Genomic DNA, 20,672 nt, shown 5'->3' on the forward strand with positions numbered 1-20,672 from the left:
TAATGTTTTGGGGTAAAAATGTTTTGTCTGAAATAGTTCAAAGCTCACCACCTTTGAGAAACTCTCAGAGCTCGAGCAGGGTCTCACAACACCGCCCTCGTGTTGTGCGATGACAGTTGGAACAGCTGGTTCAAAATTTCACAACTCGCTGCTCCACCTGAATTGTTTATCTGTCCTTGAAGATACACTTGTTTTTAACTTCAAAAAGTTTTCCAGAAATGGCTGAGCGTCGGGGTAGCATTATGAAAGGGATTCGCAAAGATAGCCATACTGACAGACTCCGAGGCTCAACCATGGACGTTGATATGCATGACGACGACTCCCACCCTGTGAAACGAGGGTCTTCCGTTTGGAAATCAGGGTTCAAAGGGAAACTAGCCAACACCTACAGGTTGGGACCAAAGCAGAAGTTTCTTCCCCATTTCATTCAGAAGAAAGGCCAGGAGTTGATGAACCAAGCATTCGGTGAGCTTGCCTACGACCACAACAACTGTCGAGATGTGGCTGATAAAGTGGCTGCAGATATCCTGGCATTCTGCAAAGAGCAAGTGTTCGACCGCTACAGATACGTGGTCAGGGTGGTCGTCGGCGATAAGAAAGGCCAGACAGTGAAGATTGCAAGCCGTACCCTGTGGGATGATGAAAAGGACAACTTTCTGACTCTCAACTTTGAGAACAGACACATTTTCGCTGTTGGCATGGTTTTTGCCATTTATTTCGAGTGACAAGGCAGATGGCAATTTATCTCTACCTGCCAATAAATGAATGAGATGTCAAGTTTTTGTGAAAATACATTTTTTGTAGACAAAATAAAACAACACTATCAGTGAGTGACCATCTGTGTGTTTCTGATGTGTGTGTGTGTGGGTTTGTTGGCATCACCCAAGAAAGGTATAAACATTTTATTTAAAATGTGTAAAATACTATACAGATTACTTTACAAAATATCTCAAGGATTTCAATGAAACTCACATAAATGTACAAAACACACAACACAAACCACATTCAGTTGTAATGTACAAACTGACCACAAGTACAAAATGCATTTCAGGTAAAGAAAATATGGTGTGTTTCAATTTCAGGACGGTTTAGGTCCAAGATGCACACAACTTTCAGATCCAAAGGAGGCATTATTTTGCATTGAAAGATGACATTCTGCATAAGGCAAAAAGCAAATTGGCATCAGCAAAACAAATTATCAGGAACTTCAAATTGTATAGTTGTGCGAGGTATAGCAATGTATTTTTCCTTTCTGTCAAATGGAAGTAGAGGCTTATTAGTGTTAAAAATATTTGAAATACAACTATTTGTATGGTAAATATATTTAGAATTTCATCTACCATAACTATACTCATAAAAAGTGTAATTAGTGATTAGTCTGAGTGATCCATCAGGTGTAACATTATAATCTGCACTGAGCATACTATCCATCCTCTTGGAGGGTGCAATGTGTTAGGTTATTAACCCTGTATGAAATGGCCATAGAATCAGGCCACCTTGTCTCTCTAGTCCGAATGTAAAAGTCTCTGTGGCTTTAGTGAGGCGTTCTTTATTCCTGTCCTTGCAGGGCTGCAGTATGTGCAGGCATTTGTCCCAGCCTAGCACTCTGATTCAACTAATCAACTGCTCATCAAGACCGTGATTAGCTGAATCAGGTGAGACAGCGTTGGGCTACAACAAAACCCTGCACACCCTCTAGCCCCACAAGACCAGGGTTGTGTCCCAGTCCTCAGTCCCCTTGGTGGGACACCAGGGCTTCGTCCTCCTCCACCTCGTCTTCCTCTCCCCCACTGTCGCGGCGGTCTCCCTTTCCTGAGAGCTGCCCCCGGCCCAGGGGTAAACCCACTGCCCTCTGCAGGGCCTCCAGGCTGCCCTGGCTCACATAGTAGCTGATGTTCAGTGAGGGCAGCAGCTTCTGCAGCTCCTCCAGCTTGCGGTAGGCCTGCCGAGCCAAGGTTATGGACTGAGAATTAGGATGCTCACTGCTGTATGTATAGGTCTATAAATATTGTATCCAGCTACATGGATTCATGACGACAGTGACGATAATGGTAATGACCACAAGCAAGATCAAGATGATAATGATGAAAATGAGGCTGAAAATGTTGATGTTTATGGTGATGACGGTGTACACTAGTATCACTAGACACTCACCACCTGGAAGCTGCCCTGCTGACAGTGGTGCTCCACCAGGAAGCCGTATGCATCTCCTATCCTGATAGCAGGGTCCAGGTCTGGCTCCTCTAGCAGGGCCTCGCACAGACGCACCGCCTCACCTGGGTCCTCCTCATACAACCTACAGGGACGGGGGATGGACAGACAGGATCACACATTACACATCAAATCTCCTTCAGTGAGATCCACAAAATATCCTCTCCGTAACTACTCTACTTGTATCAAGACAAACCTAAATCAGAGGATCATGGCATTTACATGAAAGAGCCTTGTAGTTGTGACTGCCACTCAATGTATGACTAAAAGAAAGTGAAACAGAAAGACAGAGAGAGAGAGAGCGAGAGACAGAAAGAGAGAAATAGACGGACAAAGAGAGAGAGTGCAGTATTCTTACCTGCGTGCCTGGACGAACCTCTTGACCAGGGTGATCTTGTGCTGCAGCTCGGCCATGCGAGCCTCGTGTTCGTCTGGGCTTCGGCCCTTAGCTTTAGACAGGCACTTATAGGCCTCCGTCAGAGCACCCAGCGCCTTCTCATAGTTCTGGTAATCATCTATCTCCACCTAACAGAGGTAAACAGATTCACACATTCACCCTCAATATTGAAGTACATTAGAGATTAGGTTTATGAGACAAAGTTATGAATCTGTTAGCATTACCTGAATATCCATGCATATTTTTACAAATGTCGGAATAACTGTACTTGAAATGTACTGTAATTGTAATATATGCCCAATACATCATATATTACCAGACAGAAGTTAAAACGAATAAACATGCAGGACCTTTTCAAGAACTTTAAATATTATGAAGTAGTTCCCTACCTGGGCACAGGCTTCATAGAAGCCAGCTAGCAGGTCCAGAGCCCTGCCTTTGGTGTAGAAGCTAATAATGTTCTTCATGATTTCCGGATCTTTCCGCCAGTCCAGAGACTGCAAGTAGTTGGCGGCCATGATGTAGATCTCCTTCTGACGTGACACGCCAGCGAAGAACACTATCTTCTCTGTGTCCCCTGACTTCAGGAGCGCCCGCATGGCCTGAGGAACAGAAGGGAGGTATGTTTGGAGTCACTTTTTAGAATAGCTGCAACAAGAGCGTTTAAGTACTGTATCAATAGACATGGACCAAACTTAAGCGACAATTATAGTAAAACATTGTATTTAATGCTTGTAACTAACATCCACCTGCCTAAAGACAAAGGTAAAGCAGAAAATACAATGAAGAAAATGAAGGATCGCACGTTTCTTGGATAACATAAATCCATATAACTACAAGCTACCATGATAATGGTGTCTTAAGGAGTATTGTTTAATAGTATGTGTATAAGTGGGGTGCATCTCAGTTGTTTAAATCAGATTCCTCAGATCATAGCAGATGAAGGATAGAGGAGATGAAGAAAAACAAGAGGAGGAAATAGAGGAGATGAGGTGAGGATGCCACTTCAGACTACTGAGATGCACCCCAGACCCCAGTCTCTTCACCTTTAGCTTGTTGCCAGCCTGTGTGTATTTCTTGGTGGCTAGGTGATAATTGCCCTGGCGCATGCAGCAGTCAGCTATTCTCTCCAGCAGCTCCTTGCGGGCCTCCTCTGAGAGGTCTTTGGACTCCTTGGTCACAGTCATACTCTCAGCCAGGTCTTCAGTGATGGTCAGGCTCTGGTCCAGACACAGCTGCAGGGCCTCGTGGTACTGGGGTTAAACACACACACATTTATAGACAAAAGCAATGACGGCATAAGTTCGCACACACACACACACACACACACCAGTTATGTGCATGATATGTGAGCGGGGGGTTCTAAGCTGACATATGGAATTGTTTTAAGATGGTCATACTATGGATCATTTACTATTTGATTTAGAATTGTAGGACCCCTTTAGGAATATATACATTTGTATTATTATTATTTTAAACGTAAAAAAACAACAACATAAGAAACAATGTTTTGAAGTATTTGTCCATATAGTCGATATAAGAAAGGTCAGGGAATATATTATATATATATTTTTTTTTTACACATATTTAACCCCTTTTTTTAGGTAGGCACAAAACGACCGTCATACTTCCATTCATTTCTTAAAACCGGTACCGGTAACCTTCAGACGAGTCCCCTAACACTTGTAGGGGTCGTAGAGCAAAACGGAGAGCACCATCGTGTTTGTGAGAGTCTCCCCTTTCCATAATAGTTTCTAGGCCAAACCGTTCAGACGCTACAGACGTTTTCGTGAGAAGATCGATTTTCGGGATGTCTCATGGTCTGACAAACACCGCTCTAGCTCTGCCACCTTTCACCGTAGTTGTGGAAGTGCGACATCGGCGGATCCGATGGATTGAGACACATCCAAGGCAAAAAAAAATTACATTTTGATGGGGATTTTTTATTATGTTACACGGGTGCGTCAATCGACTTTAGGGGGTTAAGTAGAAATTGTGCACCAATATTGAATTTGCCTGTTATATTAAATGAAGTGCCCTTTAATATAGACCACATGGAGAATTCAATTAATCTGATATTTTATATGACTAAAGGCTTGCTAAAGTGCCAAAATTCAGCTTTTTGACATGCCTGTGTCACTTCTAGGAAGATTTTAACCCACTTAATCCCCACATTTCTCCAAGTTTCACCATCATTGTAAAGCCCTAGTTATTTTGTTGCTTTGACAAAGTCATTTCTGAAGATTATTATTTATTTCATGTGATTAGCGATTCATTTACGTCTGTCCCCCATTTTAAAGTCAACCCTGTTACGTAAACTGAACTCTCGTTTGAATGTGGTGAAACTAGTCCTTTAAAAAAAAAATATTCTAAAGAAACATTGTACATCCAATAGTAAAATCATAGAGTAAAAGCAGGTGAGCTGGTTCTACTCTTTTTGGCAATTTTCTGGTGTTTTGTAGTGGAAAACTGAGCGGGTCGAGCATAACACGGCAACCCTGTTACCAATTGATAGACTGGCTAGAAATGTTTTAACGATTTCATTTTTTTTGTGAAACTTGCATTCATTTGCCAATCCCTGTTGCACACAACAAGCTTCCATTCCCCCTGTCACATGGGGATTTATGGCTTATTTAAGAACAAATCGTCAACCCTGTTAGGGTCAACCCTGTTACTTTATTTGGCACTCAATAGGCACTTACTACTATTGTAATTCTTTTATTTAACCTCGTGAGATTTTTTAAATATATTTTTTTATGAAGTTGAACATTTGCTCTTCATGACAGAATGTAAAAATTAAGTGAAATCAAACTTTTTTGGGGACCAAGTTACACAAAAGGCCCCGAATTGGTGTAACGACCCGAGCGTGGTTTAGAAGATATCCAAAGCAGCCCCCTGGACACTTCAGGTCAGGAGGACATGAGGTAAAGTACCTTCTTGGCAGCCACAAGCAGCTCCACAGCCTTCTCATACTGGCCATGTTTGATGAAGAAGGCTGAGCAGCGGGACAGCAGGGCCGGGTCAGATGTCTCATCCAGGTCCTCTGCTATGAGCTGCAGTGCAGAGAACTGCTCTGTAGCAAAGGCCAGCTCCAAAGCCTTGGAGAAATGACCAGCCTGAGAAAAATAGAGAGACAGAGATCCACGTGTAAGAGAAACATCAGAGACAGTATTATCATGTGTGCAAGTGTGTGGGTTTGTGAGCATACCGTAGCATCAAAGGACTCGGAAGCCAATGCGTTCCTATACAAATATCAGTGAGCTAATGCCCCCTTGTGGCACAATTTAGAATGCATTACTTCCTACTGTATGTATATAAGCCATTGGGGAAGAACAGGGAGGTCTGAGGTATAATACTAACCTTGTGGTAGAGCACGACAGCACGGTCCATATGAGAACCCTTCTCCTCGTAATAACAAGCAGCCTCCATCATGTCCTCTGGGTTACTGAGGAGGGCCAGGTTCATCAGCTGGTCGTCCAGACCATTCTCCTGAACACAAAACACAACACAAGTCATCCATGGCCCACAGACAATACAGCACTGGATTATAACCGCATCCATAGCCTCAATAATGCAAACAGCATTCTGAAATAAATAAGAAACAATATGCTCAGTCTGTAATAAATCTTTCATATAATAATTATAGATAGGTAGGTAATTAATGTATTGCTATGGCCAGTGGGACACATTTGAATGGAGAAAGTCTCAATTGTGGTTGAGGTCCATTTGTTACCTTGCAGAGGCGGATGGCATTGTTGTAGGCCTGGGCTCGTGTGTAGAAGTGGACAGACTGTTTGATCTCCTCCTGACTCTCATACTGCCGGGCTAGGTGGTACGAGGCAGCACGGTTCCCTGTCTCATTGGCTATCTCCGACGCCTGTGAAATATACAGTATTCTCATTGGATATTTACCTCATGGTTAGGTTGTGTTTTCATATTTAGGTATTTAACATTCCTTATGAGTAGAAACAGTTCCTTTCTCAAAACGTTTCATTGCCACAAATGTGTGCTACGTCATAAATGTTCCCCCCTGATACAAATGTGTGTTACCTTCTGAATGTTCCCCAGGTAGCAGTGCACGCGGACCAGAGAGAGGAAGTCCTGTGCGTATTCGTAGTAGCGTAGTGCTGACTCCATGTCTGACTGGCTCTCCAGGTACTGAGCCCACCACTTATAGATGTTTCTGGGTCAACAGAGAAAACTGCATGTCAAATACTCAACTCTCAACAATGTTCATTTGTCTGTATTTATTTATTTTTTAAACTGAATACACTTTAAATAATTAAAAGTCTAGAATCAGTAGTAGATTGAGTCTGGGTTGAGGACAGAATAAAACTAATTCCACCATTCCCAGACTTACTTGTCCTTCATTTTGTTGACGTAAATCTCCAGAGACAGTGCATCATCTAGCAGCATCCTGGGTACCTCGAACCGGTGTGTGTCAGACCTCTCATAGCTAAAACAGACAGAAAACTGTGAGGAATTACACAGCTGAGGGTACAGTGCATTCAGAAAGTATTCAGACCCCTTTACTTTTTCCACATTTTGTTACGTTGCAGCCTTATTCTAAAATGGATTGAATAGATTTCTTTCCTCATCAATCTACACACAATACCCCCTAATGACAAAGCAAAAACAGGTTTTTAGAAATGTTAGCAAATGTATTACAAATACAAAACGGATATATCACATTTACATACCTATTCAGACCCTTTACTCAGTACTTTGTTGAAGCACCTTTGGCAGCGATTACAGACTCGAGTCTTCTTGGGTATGACTCTACAATCTTGGCACACCTGTATTTGGGGAGTTTCTCCCATTCTTCTCTGCAGATCCTCTCAAGCTCTGTCAGGTTGGATGGGGAGCGTTGCTGCACAGCTATTTTCAGGTCTATCCAGAGATAATCGATTGGGTTCAAGTCCGGGATCTGGCTGGGCCACTCAAGGACATTCAGAGACTTTTCCCGAAGCCACTCCTGCGTTGTATTGGCTGTGTGCTTAGGGCCGTTGTGCTGTTGGAAGGTGAACCTTCACCCCAGTCTGAGGTCCTGAGTGCTCTGGAGCAGGTTTTCATCAAGGATCTCTCTGTACTTTTCTCCATTAATCTTTCCCCCATTAATCTTTCCCTCGGTCCTGACTAGTCTCCCAGTCCCTGCCGCTGAAAAACATCCCCACAGCATGATGCTGCCACCACCATGCTTCACCGTAGGGATGGTGCCAGGTTTCCTCCAGACGTGACGCTTGGCATTCAGGCCAAAAAGTTCAATCTTGGTTTCATCAGACCAGCGAATCCTGTTTCTCATGGTCTGAGTCTCTTTAGGTGCCTTTTGGCAAACTCCAAGCGGGCTGTCATGTGCCTTTTACTGAGGAGTGGCTTCTGTCTGGCCACTCTACCATAAAGGCCTGATTGGTGGAGTGCTGCAGAGATGGTTGTCCTTCTGGAAGGTTCTCCCATCTCCACAGAGGAACTCTGGAGCTCTGTCAGAGTGACCATCGGGTTCTTGGTCACCTCCCTGACCAAGGCCCCTCTCCTCCAATTGCTCAGTCTGGCCGGTCGGCCAGCTCTAGTAAGAGTCTTGGTGGTTCCAAACTTCTTCTATTTAAGAATAATGGAGGCCACTGTGTTCTTGGGGACCTTCCATGCTGCAGAATTTTTTTGGTACCCTTACCAGATCTGTGCCTCGACACAATCCTGTCTCAGAGCTCTACGGACAATTCCTTCAACCTCATGGCTTGGTTTTTGCTTTGACATGCATTGTCAACTGTGGGACCTTATATAGACAGGTGTGTGCCTTTCCAAGTCATGTCCAATCACTTCAATTTACCACAGGTGGACTCCAATCAAGTTGCAGAAACATCTCAAGGATGATCAATGGAAACAGGATGCACCTGAGCTCAATTTCGAGTCTCATAGCAAACGGTCTGAATACTTATGTAAATAAGGTATTTCTGTTTTTTATTTTTAATACATTTGCCAAAATTTCTAAAAACCTGTTTAGATTTTAGAATAAGGCTGTAACATAACAAAATGTGGAAAAAGTCAAGGGGTCTGAATACTTTCCGGATGCACTGTATATCTAGTACAACAATAGGCTGTTATTGCCTTGATACATCTACCCATACAGTACCATGCATTTCGTATATTCTTTATACACAAGAACAAGGTTCAAGTGAAAATGATAATGCACTGTAGAACCAGCACCGATTTGCTGCTTGTATCAAATGCTAAGTGTCAAATTAAATGCTAACATATCAAATGTTAACAGTCATAGCATCAGTGCTAAGCTGGCTCTTACAACACGAGGGCCATGCTCTTGTCTCCGATGGCCTCCAGGTATTTGGCATAGCTGTAGTAGCTGGTCCTGAGGTGGATACGGTCGTGGGTCTCTGCTGTCTCCACGGCCTGCTGCCACTGGCCTGATGCCTGGTAGAACTTGTTCAGGAGGTCGAAGCGCCCACAGCTCTTATACAGCTTCTCTGCATCCTCCTGTGGACCAATTGAAAAGTAACACTTAAGATTAGGGGAATTATCCCTGGGCAAGAAGTTATTCTGTAATGATGACTTTACATACAGTACACATGTAGTGTGTTAGTATGGACAGATACACTACTAATGACTAAGACAAAAGTGGTAACTACTCCATAATAGCACATACTTACTAACTACACTACTACAGGGTAATCACATAGGTAATTCTACTGGTACTAGGTGGCTATATGTGGTAATGATAGAATTGAACAACCTATAATGTACCATTATTTTACTCTATGTACCAAGTATGACAATACCTGGCTAAGGAAACTAATTGAAAGTGAAGTGAAGCCACCATTATCTTTTATGATCACCTACAGCTTGGTTGGCTTCCTTACCAGCATGCCCAGTTGCAGGGCCAGTACTGCTACCCTGGCCTCCAGTTCAGGCTCGGCCTCGGCCTCCCGTAGTGCCCGCGCCGCCCTGGCATTACCCATGTTGCCCAGACACACCCGTGCCACGTCCAGACGCCGGTTCTTCACACACATCCTCGCCATGTTCTCCCATACTGCCTCACTGCAGAGAGAGAGGAGAGAGACATTTTGTTTGAGTATGTGGTCCTTTGTAGCTCAGTTGGTAGAGCATGCTGCTTGTAACGCCAAGATGGTGGGTTCGATTCCCGGGACCACCCATATGTAAAATGTATGCAAGCATAACTGTAAGTCGCTTTGGATAAAACCGTCTGCTAAATGGCATATATTACGTATAAGATATGTGTGTGTGTGTGTGTGTTTCTCACAGACAAGATAGCGACACATTTTGTTTAATAAAGTATATTGTATGACTAAGATAAGATCAGAATCCATAATGCAATAGGGAGAATGGAAAAGCACTCGATTAGCATAGGAGAAAATAAAACATTGTAAAACACTTCCTTTGTGATTCAAGGACATTCAGTAAAAAGTTGAAAGTATTTGTTATAGCCATTTCATTTCTTGCATATGCAGGTTAGCCATTGATGTCTGGCACAAGAGAAGCTAGTCTTCATGTACACTGCCCATGCTCCAATTTCAACATCTAATCCAATCAACTCCTCTACATTTCTTCTAAACCCCTTTAACACGTTAACATGTAATCACAGACAGCAGTATTCTGTGTGTGGGAATCCAGAACCAGCTCAGGGCAGGAGGCCAAACCAGGGAGGTATGCTTTTTACGGGGGATTGCGCATAGGAGAATGGTTGCAGGGAGCTCCAACTCAACTCGCTCTCACACACACATTTTTGTCCCCCCTCTCCCTCCCTCCATCTTCTCTCTTTAGCTGATACAGATGTGGGCTGTTTATTAAAGTTAGGCAACAGGAAATTCCCTGAATTTTTAGGGGCCCTGGGACTCACTGGCGGGGAGAAAGGAGGCCAAGCTTGCCTTGCAGAGACCCATGTTATATAGCACTGCACTGGCAGGCAAAAGTCTGCTTTCTATGGTCACAGACCATACAAACACAGACCCTCAAATCCCCACGGATCTATCAGTCTCTGAATACACATCTTACACAGATGTTTCAGAGCCAGAAAAGAACTAATCGGAACCCTTAGGGTTTGGCGACAGAGAGAGACAGGGTTTGGGAGAAAGAAGGACAGAGTCTGCCTTTTGCCCCCCTCCGACCTTTTTCCTCTCAGGAAACGCATCCTGTTGCTGGTCGGACAGTGGGGGCCAGTGTGTTTGTAATTGTAGCACACACACACACACACAGAGAGAAGAGGAGCTGCAGCAGCTAGAATTCCCCTTAGGCTCTTAGGGCTGAAAACACTCCCATTCGTCGTCTCTGAGTGGGTCTCAGGAGCGCACATTCTCACACACAGAGGGAGGGAGGGAGTTGTCTGGTCAAACCTGTTGCAGCCACAGACTAATATCGCCCACCCGAGAGAGAGAGACAGAGAGAGAGAGACAGAGAGAGAGACAGAGACAGAGACAGAGACAGAGACAGAGACAGAGACAGAGACAGAGACAGAGACAGAGACAGAGAGAGAGCGAGAGAGAGAGCGAGAGAGAGAGAGCGAGAGAGAGAGAGAGAGAGAGAGAGCGAGAGAGAGAGAGAGAGGGTCAGAAGAAGACTAGGGAAGAAGACTCTTCCAGTTGACAAAGCCCTTGTTTGGAGAGTTTGAAGAGAAAAAAAAACACAGAAGAAGAAAGAAAGAAACTGGGGGGGGCAGACGCCTACACAGAGAAGAGAGAAGCTTGAAACAGCTGCAGAGAACCAACGGAGAGGAGTGCTGCAAGTACAAATCAGACGAGGAGAGAAAAGGGGTAACAAAAGCAGTGGAAAAAAGACGGTTGAAGAGACAATAGTGGAGCGAGGTTCGAGAGCGAGAGCCAAGCTGCAGCCAGTCACTAAAGCCAGTGGAATGGACCTCGATGTCGGTCGGATTAACCCACGCCTGCCCACCGTGGACTCCGAGGAGGAAAGCTAAACCAACTGACCTCCACCCCCAAAACCTCAATGAGGATTAAGCTAACAACATGAGCTGAGCTAACAACACAACAATATGCTGAGCTAACAACACATTCCTGTTTTTCTTCAGCAGTGTTACTGCCTGGGGTTAGCATTAGCCGCTAGCTGACTGGCAGTAGAAGAGGAGGAGAGCAGGGGGGGGCCCCGAGCACCGCTGGTGTTGCTGCCCAGGAGAGGCAGGGCAGCGCAGGAGAGGAGCAGAGGGACGAGGAGAGGGAGGTGGGGGAGGGAGAGGTGGCAGGCGGGCAGCGGCACATGGCCGTGCAGCGGCTGGTGGCGGCAGCAGTGGCGGTGGCCCTGCTGTCCCTGGTCCTCAACAACGTGGCGGCCTTCACCCCCAGCTGGGTGCTGCAGGCCCTGGAGGATGGACGCAAGCGCAGCGTGGGGCTGTGGAGGATGTGTCCCGTCATGACTGGAGGAGAGAGTGGCCGGGATGAACCTGGGGATGGGGGGTCCAATAGGAGAGGTCAGGGGACTCAGAGGCCGTGTGAGGGCTTGGGCTGGGGCTCGGAGTATGCAGGCTACCAGGAGTCCCGCAGCACCGTCAAATGTAAGTGGAATGACGTGTCTGTTTCTTAAATGTTAGCTCATTATGATTATTATTATTATAATTTTTTTACATAGGTCTAGTTCAGAAACTAGGAACAATGCAATATAAAAAGGTAGGTGCCCTGGGAATGAAGCTCAGACCAGCAGATCGTTGACGATGCAATAACGTTTTTTTGTGCATGGAGATCAACAATGATCATGTATATTGCCAAACCAGACACAGCAAGATGTTAAACCCAGTTGTTGACAGTTGACGAATGTGATGCATACAAACCAGAAACAGTCAATCTCAATCAGTGAGAAGAGATGGCCGCCTGGGCTGTATTGGACTGATTTATAACATACACTGATAAGGACACTGATAAAAAAAGGACAGTTCAAATTCTTACTATCAAGGCTTGAGTGACTGGTTATGTCAGGTTATGACAACAGCCTTACATTTGATATCATAGTATGACACACAGCAATCTGAAATCAACAGGTCATCACAGTGACTTGGTCAAGTAGACTACGATTGGTTCAAGCAGAAGTAAAAAAATAAAATAAAATAAAAAAAGGTGTCTTTGTCTATAGTTTGAGATGAAAATCTGCACAATTCATATGGATCCATCAATAACAATGTATCAATATGTCCGTAAACATACTGTTAACCTGACGTCTTGGCCAGAGAGATCATCCTAGAAAAGTATCCCCCTCTCTCTGCCCATCAGTGCAGTTTGACATGATGCGAGCGTGTAACCTGATGGCTACGGTGGCGCTGACGGCCGGGCAGCTCATCTTCCTGCTGGGCCTGATGGAGCTGCCCTTCATCACCCAGGACTCCCAGTGGTGGGAGGAGGCCATCGCCGCACTGTTCCAGCTGGCCAGTGAGTACCACACCAACCTAGTTAGAGCTACAGTCTGGGAATCTGTTAAATGTTTTATATTTAGTCATTGATTCTTGAAGAATAACGAATCCAAGAATGTGGCTTTAATACACTGACCACAGAACATGGGGCAGGGTGTTTATAGCTACATGTAGCCTACCCCAGTGTCTGCAACCTCTGGTTCACGGACCGCCACTGGTCCTTGGGATGATGGTTTGCGGTCTAGGAGATGGTTAGCTGTATATGATTTTGTCAGTTGTCAGGTACTAGTTGTACTGTAAGAGGTCATTCAAGGAGGCAGAAAGGACCCTAGCTTGCCAGTCCCTTGTAAAAAAAAGAGGTTGAGAAACACTGGTCTAGATTAGTGTATACTCTATGTATATCTGTGGCTCTGAGATGGTGCACAAATACAAGCAACCAGATGTGGCAGGCTGTCCAACACCTACAATAGATAAAAAAACGGAAACTTACAAAGCCTGGACATGAACACTGCAGATGGCCAAGTAGTCGGTCATTTTATGTGAAAATAAAAAGACAAATGATAAACACAGGCAATGTCAAAAATCATTTTTCAAAGGATCTTTCTGTGAAATAGAACATGCATGGACATTTTTGTTTCATTTTCACATGGAATGATTTTGCAGTTTTAAAGCTTATTTCCTGCAATTCTGTGCATTTTGCCATGGTTAATGCTGTGTTCCTCTGCTCAAACATTATAACAAAATCAAATGGGCATGTGCTCTGAATGCCGGATTTTTAAATGTTCGATTCTCCCTGATTGTCTAGTTTATATTTGTTTGTTAGTTCTCAAGGATGGAATTATTTAAAAAAATGGTTATAGTTCAATATCTTTTCTGCATGCTGTCTATCTGGTTTTGGTCATTTAAGTTGACACCGAAACAGTTTTTCAACCCTGAAAATTCCTACTTAGACAGCCCGCCTAAGAGTTTTCTATAGTTCAAGATTTTGGCATGGACACAGAGACATAAAAATTGTATCCACAATGGTATTCTGTTGCAGCTAGCGATATTCATAAAATAATTATTTTTCACATAAACCCCCCCCAAAAAAAGTATAATAATAATTGACGGACCCCTTGCAGTACCGTAGTTTGAAAACCCCTGAGTTAGGCAACCACACTTTAAAACACCTACTGCCCAAAGCAAGACACCAATGCACTACCAGATAGAAAGTGAGACTACAGGGGAATCTAAAGTGAACGAGCAAGTGTCTAACTCTTGAGTTCAACTTTGAAATGTTCAATAGTGTTCATCACTTCAGGATTTTTCTGAACGTTCCTCAGATCTAAAAATGTTCACAGTGTGTTGCTAAGAAACAAAATTCCCTCGTTACCCAGTGCAACACATAAGAGAAACCCGTGGAGCTTTGAGGCTTGGCTAGAGGACAAAAAACATAAACAAATCTAGAGACTAAACAAACTAAAAACCAAAACAAGGATCAGCCGTTATCGTTCCAAGATGTAATTTTCTTGAAAAGTCAATTAAAGAGAAGGACAACCAGGAATAGCAATGGAAAGGAGAGGAAGAGGGGGGTGAGGGCAGACCAAGACCACCTCCCTCCCTCCCTCCCGCCATCCATCCCAGAGGGCTGTGTGGTAGTGTAGGCATGGCCCTTTCCCAGTGCCCATGTTGGGGGGGGGTGGTGACGTTGTCACGTTGTATTGGGCTCACATCTTGTTGTTTAGGGATGTCAGGCCTGGTCAGTATTGTGGCACAGCGGGGGCAGCATTCAAGGGTCTGATGGTTAAATATAGCAGGCGGTCGGTGCGGGCTGGGGGGCCGGCCGGAGCTGCAGCGAGCCAGGGAGCGACTGTCGGGCGCCAGGATATCCCTGCTCAGGACAAGGAAATGCCTGCGACTACCTGTTATGCAAACCCTTAGCAGAGGAGGAAAGAGAAGGGAGCGTACGCAAAAGACAGTTCGACAGGGACTGAGTGTGTGCGTGTGCGCATGTATTGGGTTGGTCGGTACAAAAACGTCCTTTTATACACATCGCTGTAGGGTGGGAAGAGCTGCTGTCCAGATAAGCTTGGCCTAGCTTTTATGCCCTTGTTTAAAGAATGTCCTGGAACAGGGGCAAATAAAGGGTCCGCTCCCTCGACATGAGATAAAATGCTAGCTTCTTCGGCCCGCATCGCTGGGACCCACCCAAATCATCCCTGATTCCCCTTCCAAAAGAACGTGCCGAGCCAAACTATTGTTTGGCACAGAAGGACTTGTCTCATCAATGTGTGAGATGTTAATACAACGGCAGAATAATTAGGTATGGATGGATATTTAGGGCGGTTGTCGGTAGCTGTTTTCAGCTGTTAAAAAAAAATAACTGCCCGTCTATTATAAACCCACATGTTGACATTAGTAAGAATAGGGACATGACTAATGAGTGAGAGACACATACACACCTACTTCCCCCAGATAAAAATACCCGCAGCTGGAAAAATTGCATTATTCTTTGTACTCATATGCCACTATATGAAGACTTCACCATATTTGGTCAACAAGAGTGAGCAGAATATAGATGACTTGGTGAGGACTTCAAGGCAGTAGAGATAACAATGGTTCCTAGGTATCAGTGTCCCAAGGCTTCTCATTGGCTTACTATATTGACTATGAAATAAGAGACTATATGGAAATACAAACAGCCAGAGCCAAGACCTGATTTGACAGATCTTGACAGTGAAGGCAAGACTAGCCTACAGTATATTATAAAACAGATGTTTTGGATCCTGGATGCTGATTGGTTGTTACCTGTTAGTTATTCACAATAACCCACGAGCAATGTCTGTTAACAGGTACATTTCAATAATCAATGCACATCCACTGTCCCACAGCCCAGCCAGGCAATTCATAATCTTCATCTCCACCACTTGAAAAAAATCTTGACATTATTTATAATATATTGAAAACCAGCAGACTTAGTGATTTCCCATCATCCCCATTGCCTTCACTTAATCTAGGCCCATTTCCTGAGTTCAAGACAGTTATGTAGACCTCCACCGCTCAGCAGTTCCTCTCCTCCCCCACTGAGAGCCAGTGAATGGGCCTCTCTCTCCCACTCTCTCTCCGCTGTGAATGGGAGTTATTTTTTACGAGCAGCCAGTCTTTCTCGGGAAAGAATGCTCTGTTTTCATTTTCGGGATGTGCCAAACACCTCAGCTATCACATGCAGACAGTGGGATCACACATTTATTATTATATTATATTATCATAACAATATCTAATTCCATTCAGTGATATCTCAACACTGGTTTCAGCAGCAGGTCTGAGCTGTGGCTGAGAGTAACACTGGCCTGTTTTCAACCCCTGAGACTGACAGGCTCAGGAATGTGCGACGGAATGGAGAGAGCTCTGAGTGAGGATCAGAGGATCAAAGATAAAGGGTTAGAGATTCATGTGGGTTTGAGATGCACATCCACAGTTTACACTGCTATTGGGGGGAATGTGCAGTGGGCACAACTGGCACCACACCCAAACTGTGGCCTTGGCTATTGTGTCTCCCCTACACATTTACATTTACATTTTAGTCATTTAGCAGACGCTCTTATCCAGAGCGACTTACAGGAGCAATTAGGGTTAAGTGCCTTGCTCAAGGGCACATTGACAGATTTTTCACCTAGTCGGCTCGGGGATTAGAACCAGCGACCTTTCGGTTACTGGCACAACGCTCTTAACCACTAAGCTACCTGCCGCCCCAACGGGGCAATTGCATCTCCAAAAAGAACAATACCAAGGGAAATATGTGCTTCTTTCTGGAGGAAGAGAAACGCAAGCCAAACGCGATAGGCTTAAAAAGTCAAGGAATTTGAACGCCGGGACCTCTTAGGCTTGTGGGTGACTTCACAGCACAGTTGAGTGCACCGCGGATTAAGCTGAGGGCATTTAGTGGGCTGGTTGTCATACCAATCATTCTCTATTAATTGAATAGTGCTAAGTCATTCAGGTATGATATGACTACTAGTTGTCCTAGTTTAAGAATGATAATAGATTAATTGGAAGGACAAGCAGTAAGCAGTAAACTCAGTGAATTTCCAGGACCTAGTTTTATTACAATGAGATAAGAATGGGTTCAGTCAGTGTCTTTCAGAAAGGTCGTTGACTGCCTGACTGTGTCAAACATCCCCATTCGCTAACCTGAAGCGGGGGGTGTGGCGAGAAGGGAAGGAAGGAAGGATGGAAAGAGAAAAAATAGGAAGGAAGCCCGACAGATTAGACTGTGCCAAAAAAAAGCTGTTCACACAGCTCACATAGCCTGAAGCCCGGGGACTGGGGAGGAGAGATCCTTTATGATTTTTTAGAAAATGAGTCAAGCAGGTTAAACACACACATCTGGACAGACAAACACTTGCACGCAAGTTACATACTCAAATGCAGACACATAAGGAACACACACACACACATTTAAATCACACACAGGCATATACAATTACTTACCGACAAACTCCCATAAACAAAGACAGGCTTATGGATCGGAATCACCCATACAGAGAGAGACATATACAGCCAAACTCTCACACAACATTTAAATAACGCTTGTCCAGCATTGTCACTGGCTTACTGGCCTGCCACAGGAAACTGACTGTTTCATATCCTAATGGACCAACATCCCCTTTTCCAGCAAGTATTTTTGGTCCCTTTATTTATACCAACTGTTGATCGGACATGCTCCCAAACGAGTGTTATTGTTGAACTATTGACTGGCTCCAGTCATCACTTAAGTCTGGGAAATTGAGTTCCTCTTTGAGATCTAGGCTAGTGATCAATCCATTGTGGGTGATAGTTCATTTCGGTTACAAATCAAATGTTGTCATCATACTTTGTGGGGGGACAGGGTTGGTTGGGGGAACATGGGTAAATTCCCCACCTTGGTTTTTTCACCAATTCATATTCAAACCATAAAGCTGAAATACTTAACTGGTGAAACTGCCATGTCCGTTTGGGATAATACAACAACAAAGAAGTTACTGCAAACAACAAAGACTGTATTAGGCGAACAGTGCCGCTGTTTCCCCTAATGCAGACTGTATCTTGATGAAAGTTTGTTGATGAACAGTGATATAAATGACTCATGTTGAACATTTCTCTCTTTTTGATCATCTTCCCTGATCATGGTGACGTAGGCTACAACAATATGTTTTAACGTTACATCAATAATACATTAGAAAGGCTTTCAAACTGATTTGGATAGCTTTTCTGAGAAGAATGACGGTGATATTTCCTTGCGTGTGTCCTTTGATGTTGAAATCTCAGTAGTCCTCCCAGAGAGGAAACCTTTAGAATTCAAAGACCACAAGCAGAGCTCCTTCTGGGCTGAAAGGCTCTGGGAGAATTTCTAAGCACAGCAGGCCAATATGCCGCATGATCTACCTGTATAAAATGTTCCTACTATTATGTGGCCATACTGGATATAATTGGGACCAAGGGTCATGTGGCTTCCTTTATTCATCCCAGCAACTGATTATCCCCCATAGATTTTTATTGCCCCTCTACTTGTGACTGCTTAACTTGACTAGAACGAATCGTGAGGATTTTAGTGGAGTTGGCAACAGTGAGATTATGATATTCTACCGCCCCTCTCCATCAATGTCACCGTTAAAGAAATTCAATTGATTAAATTGTTTGAGATGAAGAACGAAATTCAGAGATTTGGGAATCTCTGGTTTGAATGACTAAGGCCTCATTGAATTAACCCTTCCCTAACTCTCTCCCTCCCCAGGTTTTGTGCTGGTGATCGGCTTGGTGACGTTCTACCGGATCGGTCCGTACACACACCTGTCCTACTCGTGCTACGTGGACATCGCCGCCTGCTTATTGGCCACACTGGCCGCTGCCATGCTCATCTGGAACATCCTGCATCGCCGCGACGACTGCCTCACACCCCGCGTCATTGTCATCAGCCGCTCGCTGGCGTCGAACTTCCACCCACGCCTCGACAACGACTATGTGGAGTCGCCCTGCTGAACCCGGACTCTTGAACCTAACAGGGTGAAGAATAGACAATGCTCTGACAGTCTCTGCATATTCTCACCCGAACAGGTGCCTCAATAAATTACTCTACAGAAGACACTTGTTTTGTCGTAGCTCTACCAGTGCTGAACTAACATGCTTTCACTGCTCTCACTTGATGGCTATCATGTACAATGACTTATGGAACTCAAATGTTGCACTGGACTGAGTAACGCTCCATAAAACATCCAGCTAACACATCTCTAAATGTCCAAAAAATTATGCGTGATACACTACATGGCCAAAAGTATTTGGACACCTGCTCGTCGAACATCTCATTCCAAAATCATGGGCATTAATATGGAGTTGGTCCTTCCTTTGCTGCTATAACAGCCTCCACTCTTCTGGGAAGGCTTTCCACTAGATGTTGGAACATTGCTGCAGGGACTTGCTTCCATTCAGCTACAAGAGCATTAGTGAGGTTGGGCCATTAGGCCTGGCTCGCAATTGGCGTTCCAATTCATCCCAAAGTTGTTCGATGGAGTTGAGGTCAGGGCTCTGTGCAGGCTAGTCAAGTTCTTCCACACCGATCTCGAAAAACCATTTCTGTATGGACCTCGCTTTGTGCACGGGGGCATTGACATGCTGAAACAGGAAAGGGCCTTCCCCAAACTGTTGCCACAAAGCTGGAAGCACAGAATTGTCTAGAATGTCATTGTATGCTGTATCGTAAAAATGTCCATTCACTGGAACTAAGGGGCTTAGCCCGAACCATGAAAAACAGCCCCAGACCATTATTCCTCCTCCACCAAACTTTACAGTTGACACTATGCATTGGGGCAGGTAGCGTTTTCCTGGCATCTGCCAAATCCAGATCCAGATTCGTCCGTCGGACTGCCAGATGGTGAAGCGTGATTCATCACTCCAGAGAATGCATTTCCACTGCTCCAGTGTCCAATAGCGGCGAGCTTTACACCAGTCCAGCCGACACTTGGCATTGCGCATGTTGATCTTAGGCTTGTGTGCGGCTACTCGGCCATGGAAACCCATTTCATGAAGCTCCATACAAAAACAGTTATTGTGCTGACGTTGCTTCCAGAGGCAGTTTGGAACTCGGTAGTGAGTGTTGCAACCGAGGACAGACGATTTTTACACGCTACGTGCTTCAGCACTCGGCGGTCCCGTTCTGTGAGCTTGTGTGGCCTACCACTTCGCAGCTGAGCCGTTGTTGCTCCTAGACGTTTCCACTTCACAATAACAGCACTTACAGTTGACCGAGGCAGCTCTAGCGGGGCAAATATTTGACAAACTGACTTGTTGGAAAGGTGGCATCCTATGACGGTGCCACGATGAAAGTCACTGAGCTCTTCAGTAAGGCCATTCTACTGCCGATGTTTGTGTATTGCATGATTGTGTGCTCGATTTTATACAATTGTTGGCAACAGGTGTGGCTGAAATAGCCGAATCCACTAATTTGAAGGGGTGTCCTCATACTTTTGTATATATAGTGTATGTAAGTCAGTTTTAAAAACCATAAACTGCAGTGTTTCCCCTATATGCAGTGCACCGCCGCTGCTAAATCGTGGCCGCCACTTCAAAAATTATATTATAATTAAATAAAATCATAAAAAAACAGGTAACTCTGCCACCACTGCTGAAAACACTCCTGGGGGAAACACTGAGCTGTATTGAATTTGTCTTTTA

General features: G+C 44.5%; 3 protein-coding genes across 5 annotated transcripts in view; 2 read left to right on the plus strand and 1 right to left on the minus strand.

The window, feature by feature from the left end:
* The first annotated feature begins 96 nt into the window (after positions 1 to 96).
* Positions 97 to 738, plus strand: LOC121567359 (dynein light chain Tctex-type protein 2). Its single transcript, XM_041877358.2, has one exon. It carries the CDS (start codon positions 219 to 221, stop codon positions 723 to 725), a length of 507 nt encoding a protein of 168 aa, XP_041733292.1. The 5' UTR covers positions 97 to 218; the 3' UTR covers positions 726 to 738.
* Positions 739 to 887: 149 nt separating this feature from the next.
* The window catches only part of ift140 (intraflagellar transport 140 homolog (Chlamydomonas)), a 43,749-nt gene continuing 23,964 nt past the window's right edge, over positions 888 to 20,672 (minus strand). For all 3 annotated transcript variants that reach the window (XM_041877306.2, XM_041877298.2, XM_041877289.2), the window contains 12 exons: positions 9,478 to 9,655; positions 8,904 to 9,094; positions 6,969 to 7,064; positions 6,659 to 6,791; positions 6,342 to 6,485; positions 5,969 to 6,097; positions 5,542 to 5,724; positions 3,655 to 3,861; positions 2,998 to 3,210; positions 2,570 to 2,736; positions 2,155 to 2,296; positions 888 to 1,942 (listed from right to left, as the gene is read on the minus strand). In XM_041877306.2, the coding sequence (XP_041733240.2) occupies positions 1,730 to 1,942; positions 2,155 to 2,296; positions 2,570 to 2,736; positions 2,998 to 3,210; positions 3,655 to 3,861; positions 5,542 to 5,724; positions 5,969 to 6,097; positions 6,342 to 6,485; positions 6,659 to 6,791; positions 6,969 to 7,064; positions 8,904 to 9,094; positions 9,478 to 9,655 (1,996 nt within the window). In that variant the 3' untranslated portion in view covers positions 888 to 1,729. The remainder of the gene's footprint in view (positions 1,943 to 2,154; positions 2,297 to 2,569; positions 2,737 to 2,997; positions 3,211 to 3,654; positions 3,862 to 5,541; positions 5,725 to 5,968; positions 6,098 to 6,341; positions 6,486 to 6,658; positions 6,792 to 6,968; positions 7,065 to 8,903; positions 9,095 to 9,477; positions 9,656 to 20,672) is intronic.
* On the plus strand, positions 11,123 to 19,328 carry tmem204 (transmembrane protein 204). The gene is made up of 3 exons (XM_041877345.2): positions 11,123 to 12,140; positions 12,850 to 13,005; positions 18,739 to 19,328. The coding sequence occupies exons 1-3, from the start codon at positions 11,846 to 11,848 to the stop codon at positions 18,981 to 18,983; spliced, it is 696 nt and encodes a 231-aa protein (XP_041733279.1). The 5' UTR covers positions 11,123 to 11,845; the 3' UTR covers positions 18,984 to 19,328.

Source organism: Coregonus clupeaformis, chromosome 1 (genome assembly GCF_020615455.1).
Source record: "Coregonus clupeaformis isolate EN_2021a chromosome 1, ASM2061545v1, whole genome shotgun sequence".
Lineage (NCBI taxonomy): Eukaryota > Metazoa > Chordata > Actinopteri > Salmoniformes > Salmonidae > Coregonus > Coregonus clupeaformis.

Bases quoted from the DNA above. Each gene is read 5' to 3' on its own strand.
- LOC121567359 (XM_041877358.2), top strand. From the start codon at position 219: ATGGCTGAGCGTCGGGGTAGCATTATGAAAGGGATTCGCAAAGATAGC.
- tmem204 (XM_041877345.2), top strand. From the start codon at position 11,846: ATGGCCGTGCAGCGGCTGGTGGCGGCAGCAGTGGCGGTGGCCCTGCTG. The intron at 12,141-12,849 runs GTAAGTGGAATG...TCTGCCCATCAG, and splicing joins GTCCCGCAGCACCGTCAAAT to TGCAGTTTGACATGATGCGA. The intron at 13,006-18,738 runs GTGAGTACCACA...CTCCCTCCCCAG, and splicing joins CGCACTGTTCCAGCTGGCCA to GTTTTGTGCTGGTGATCGGC.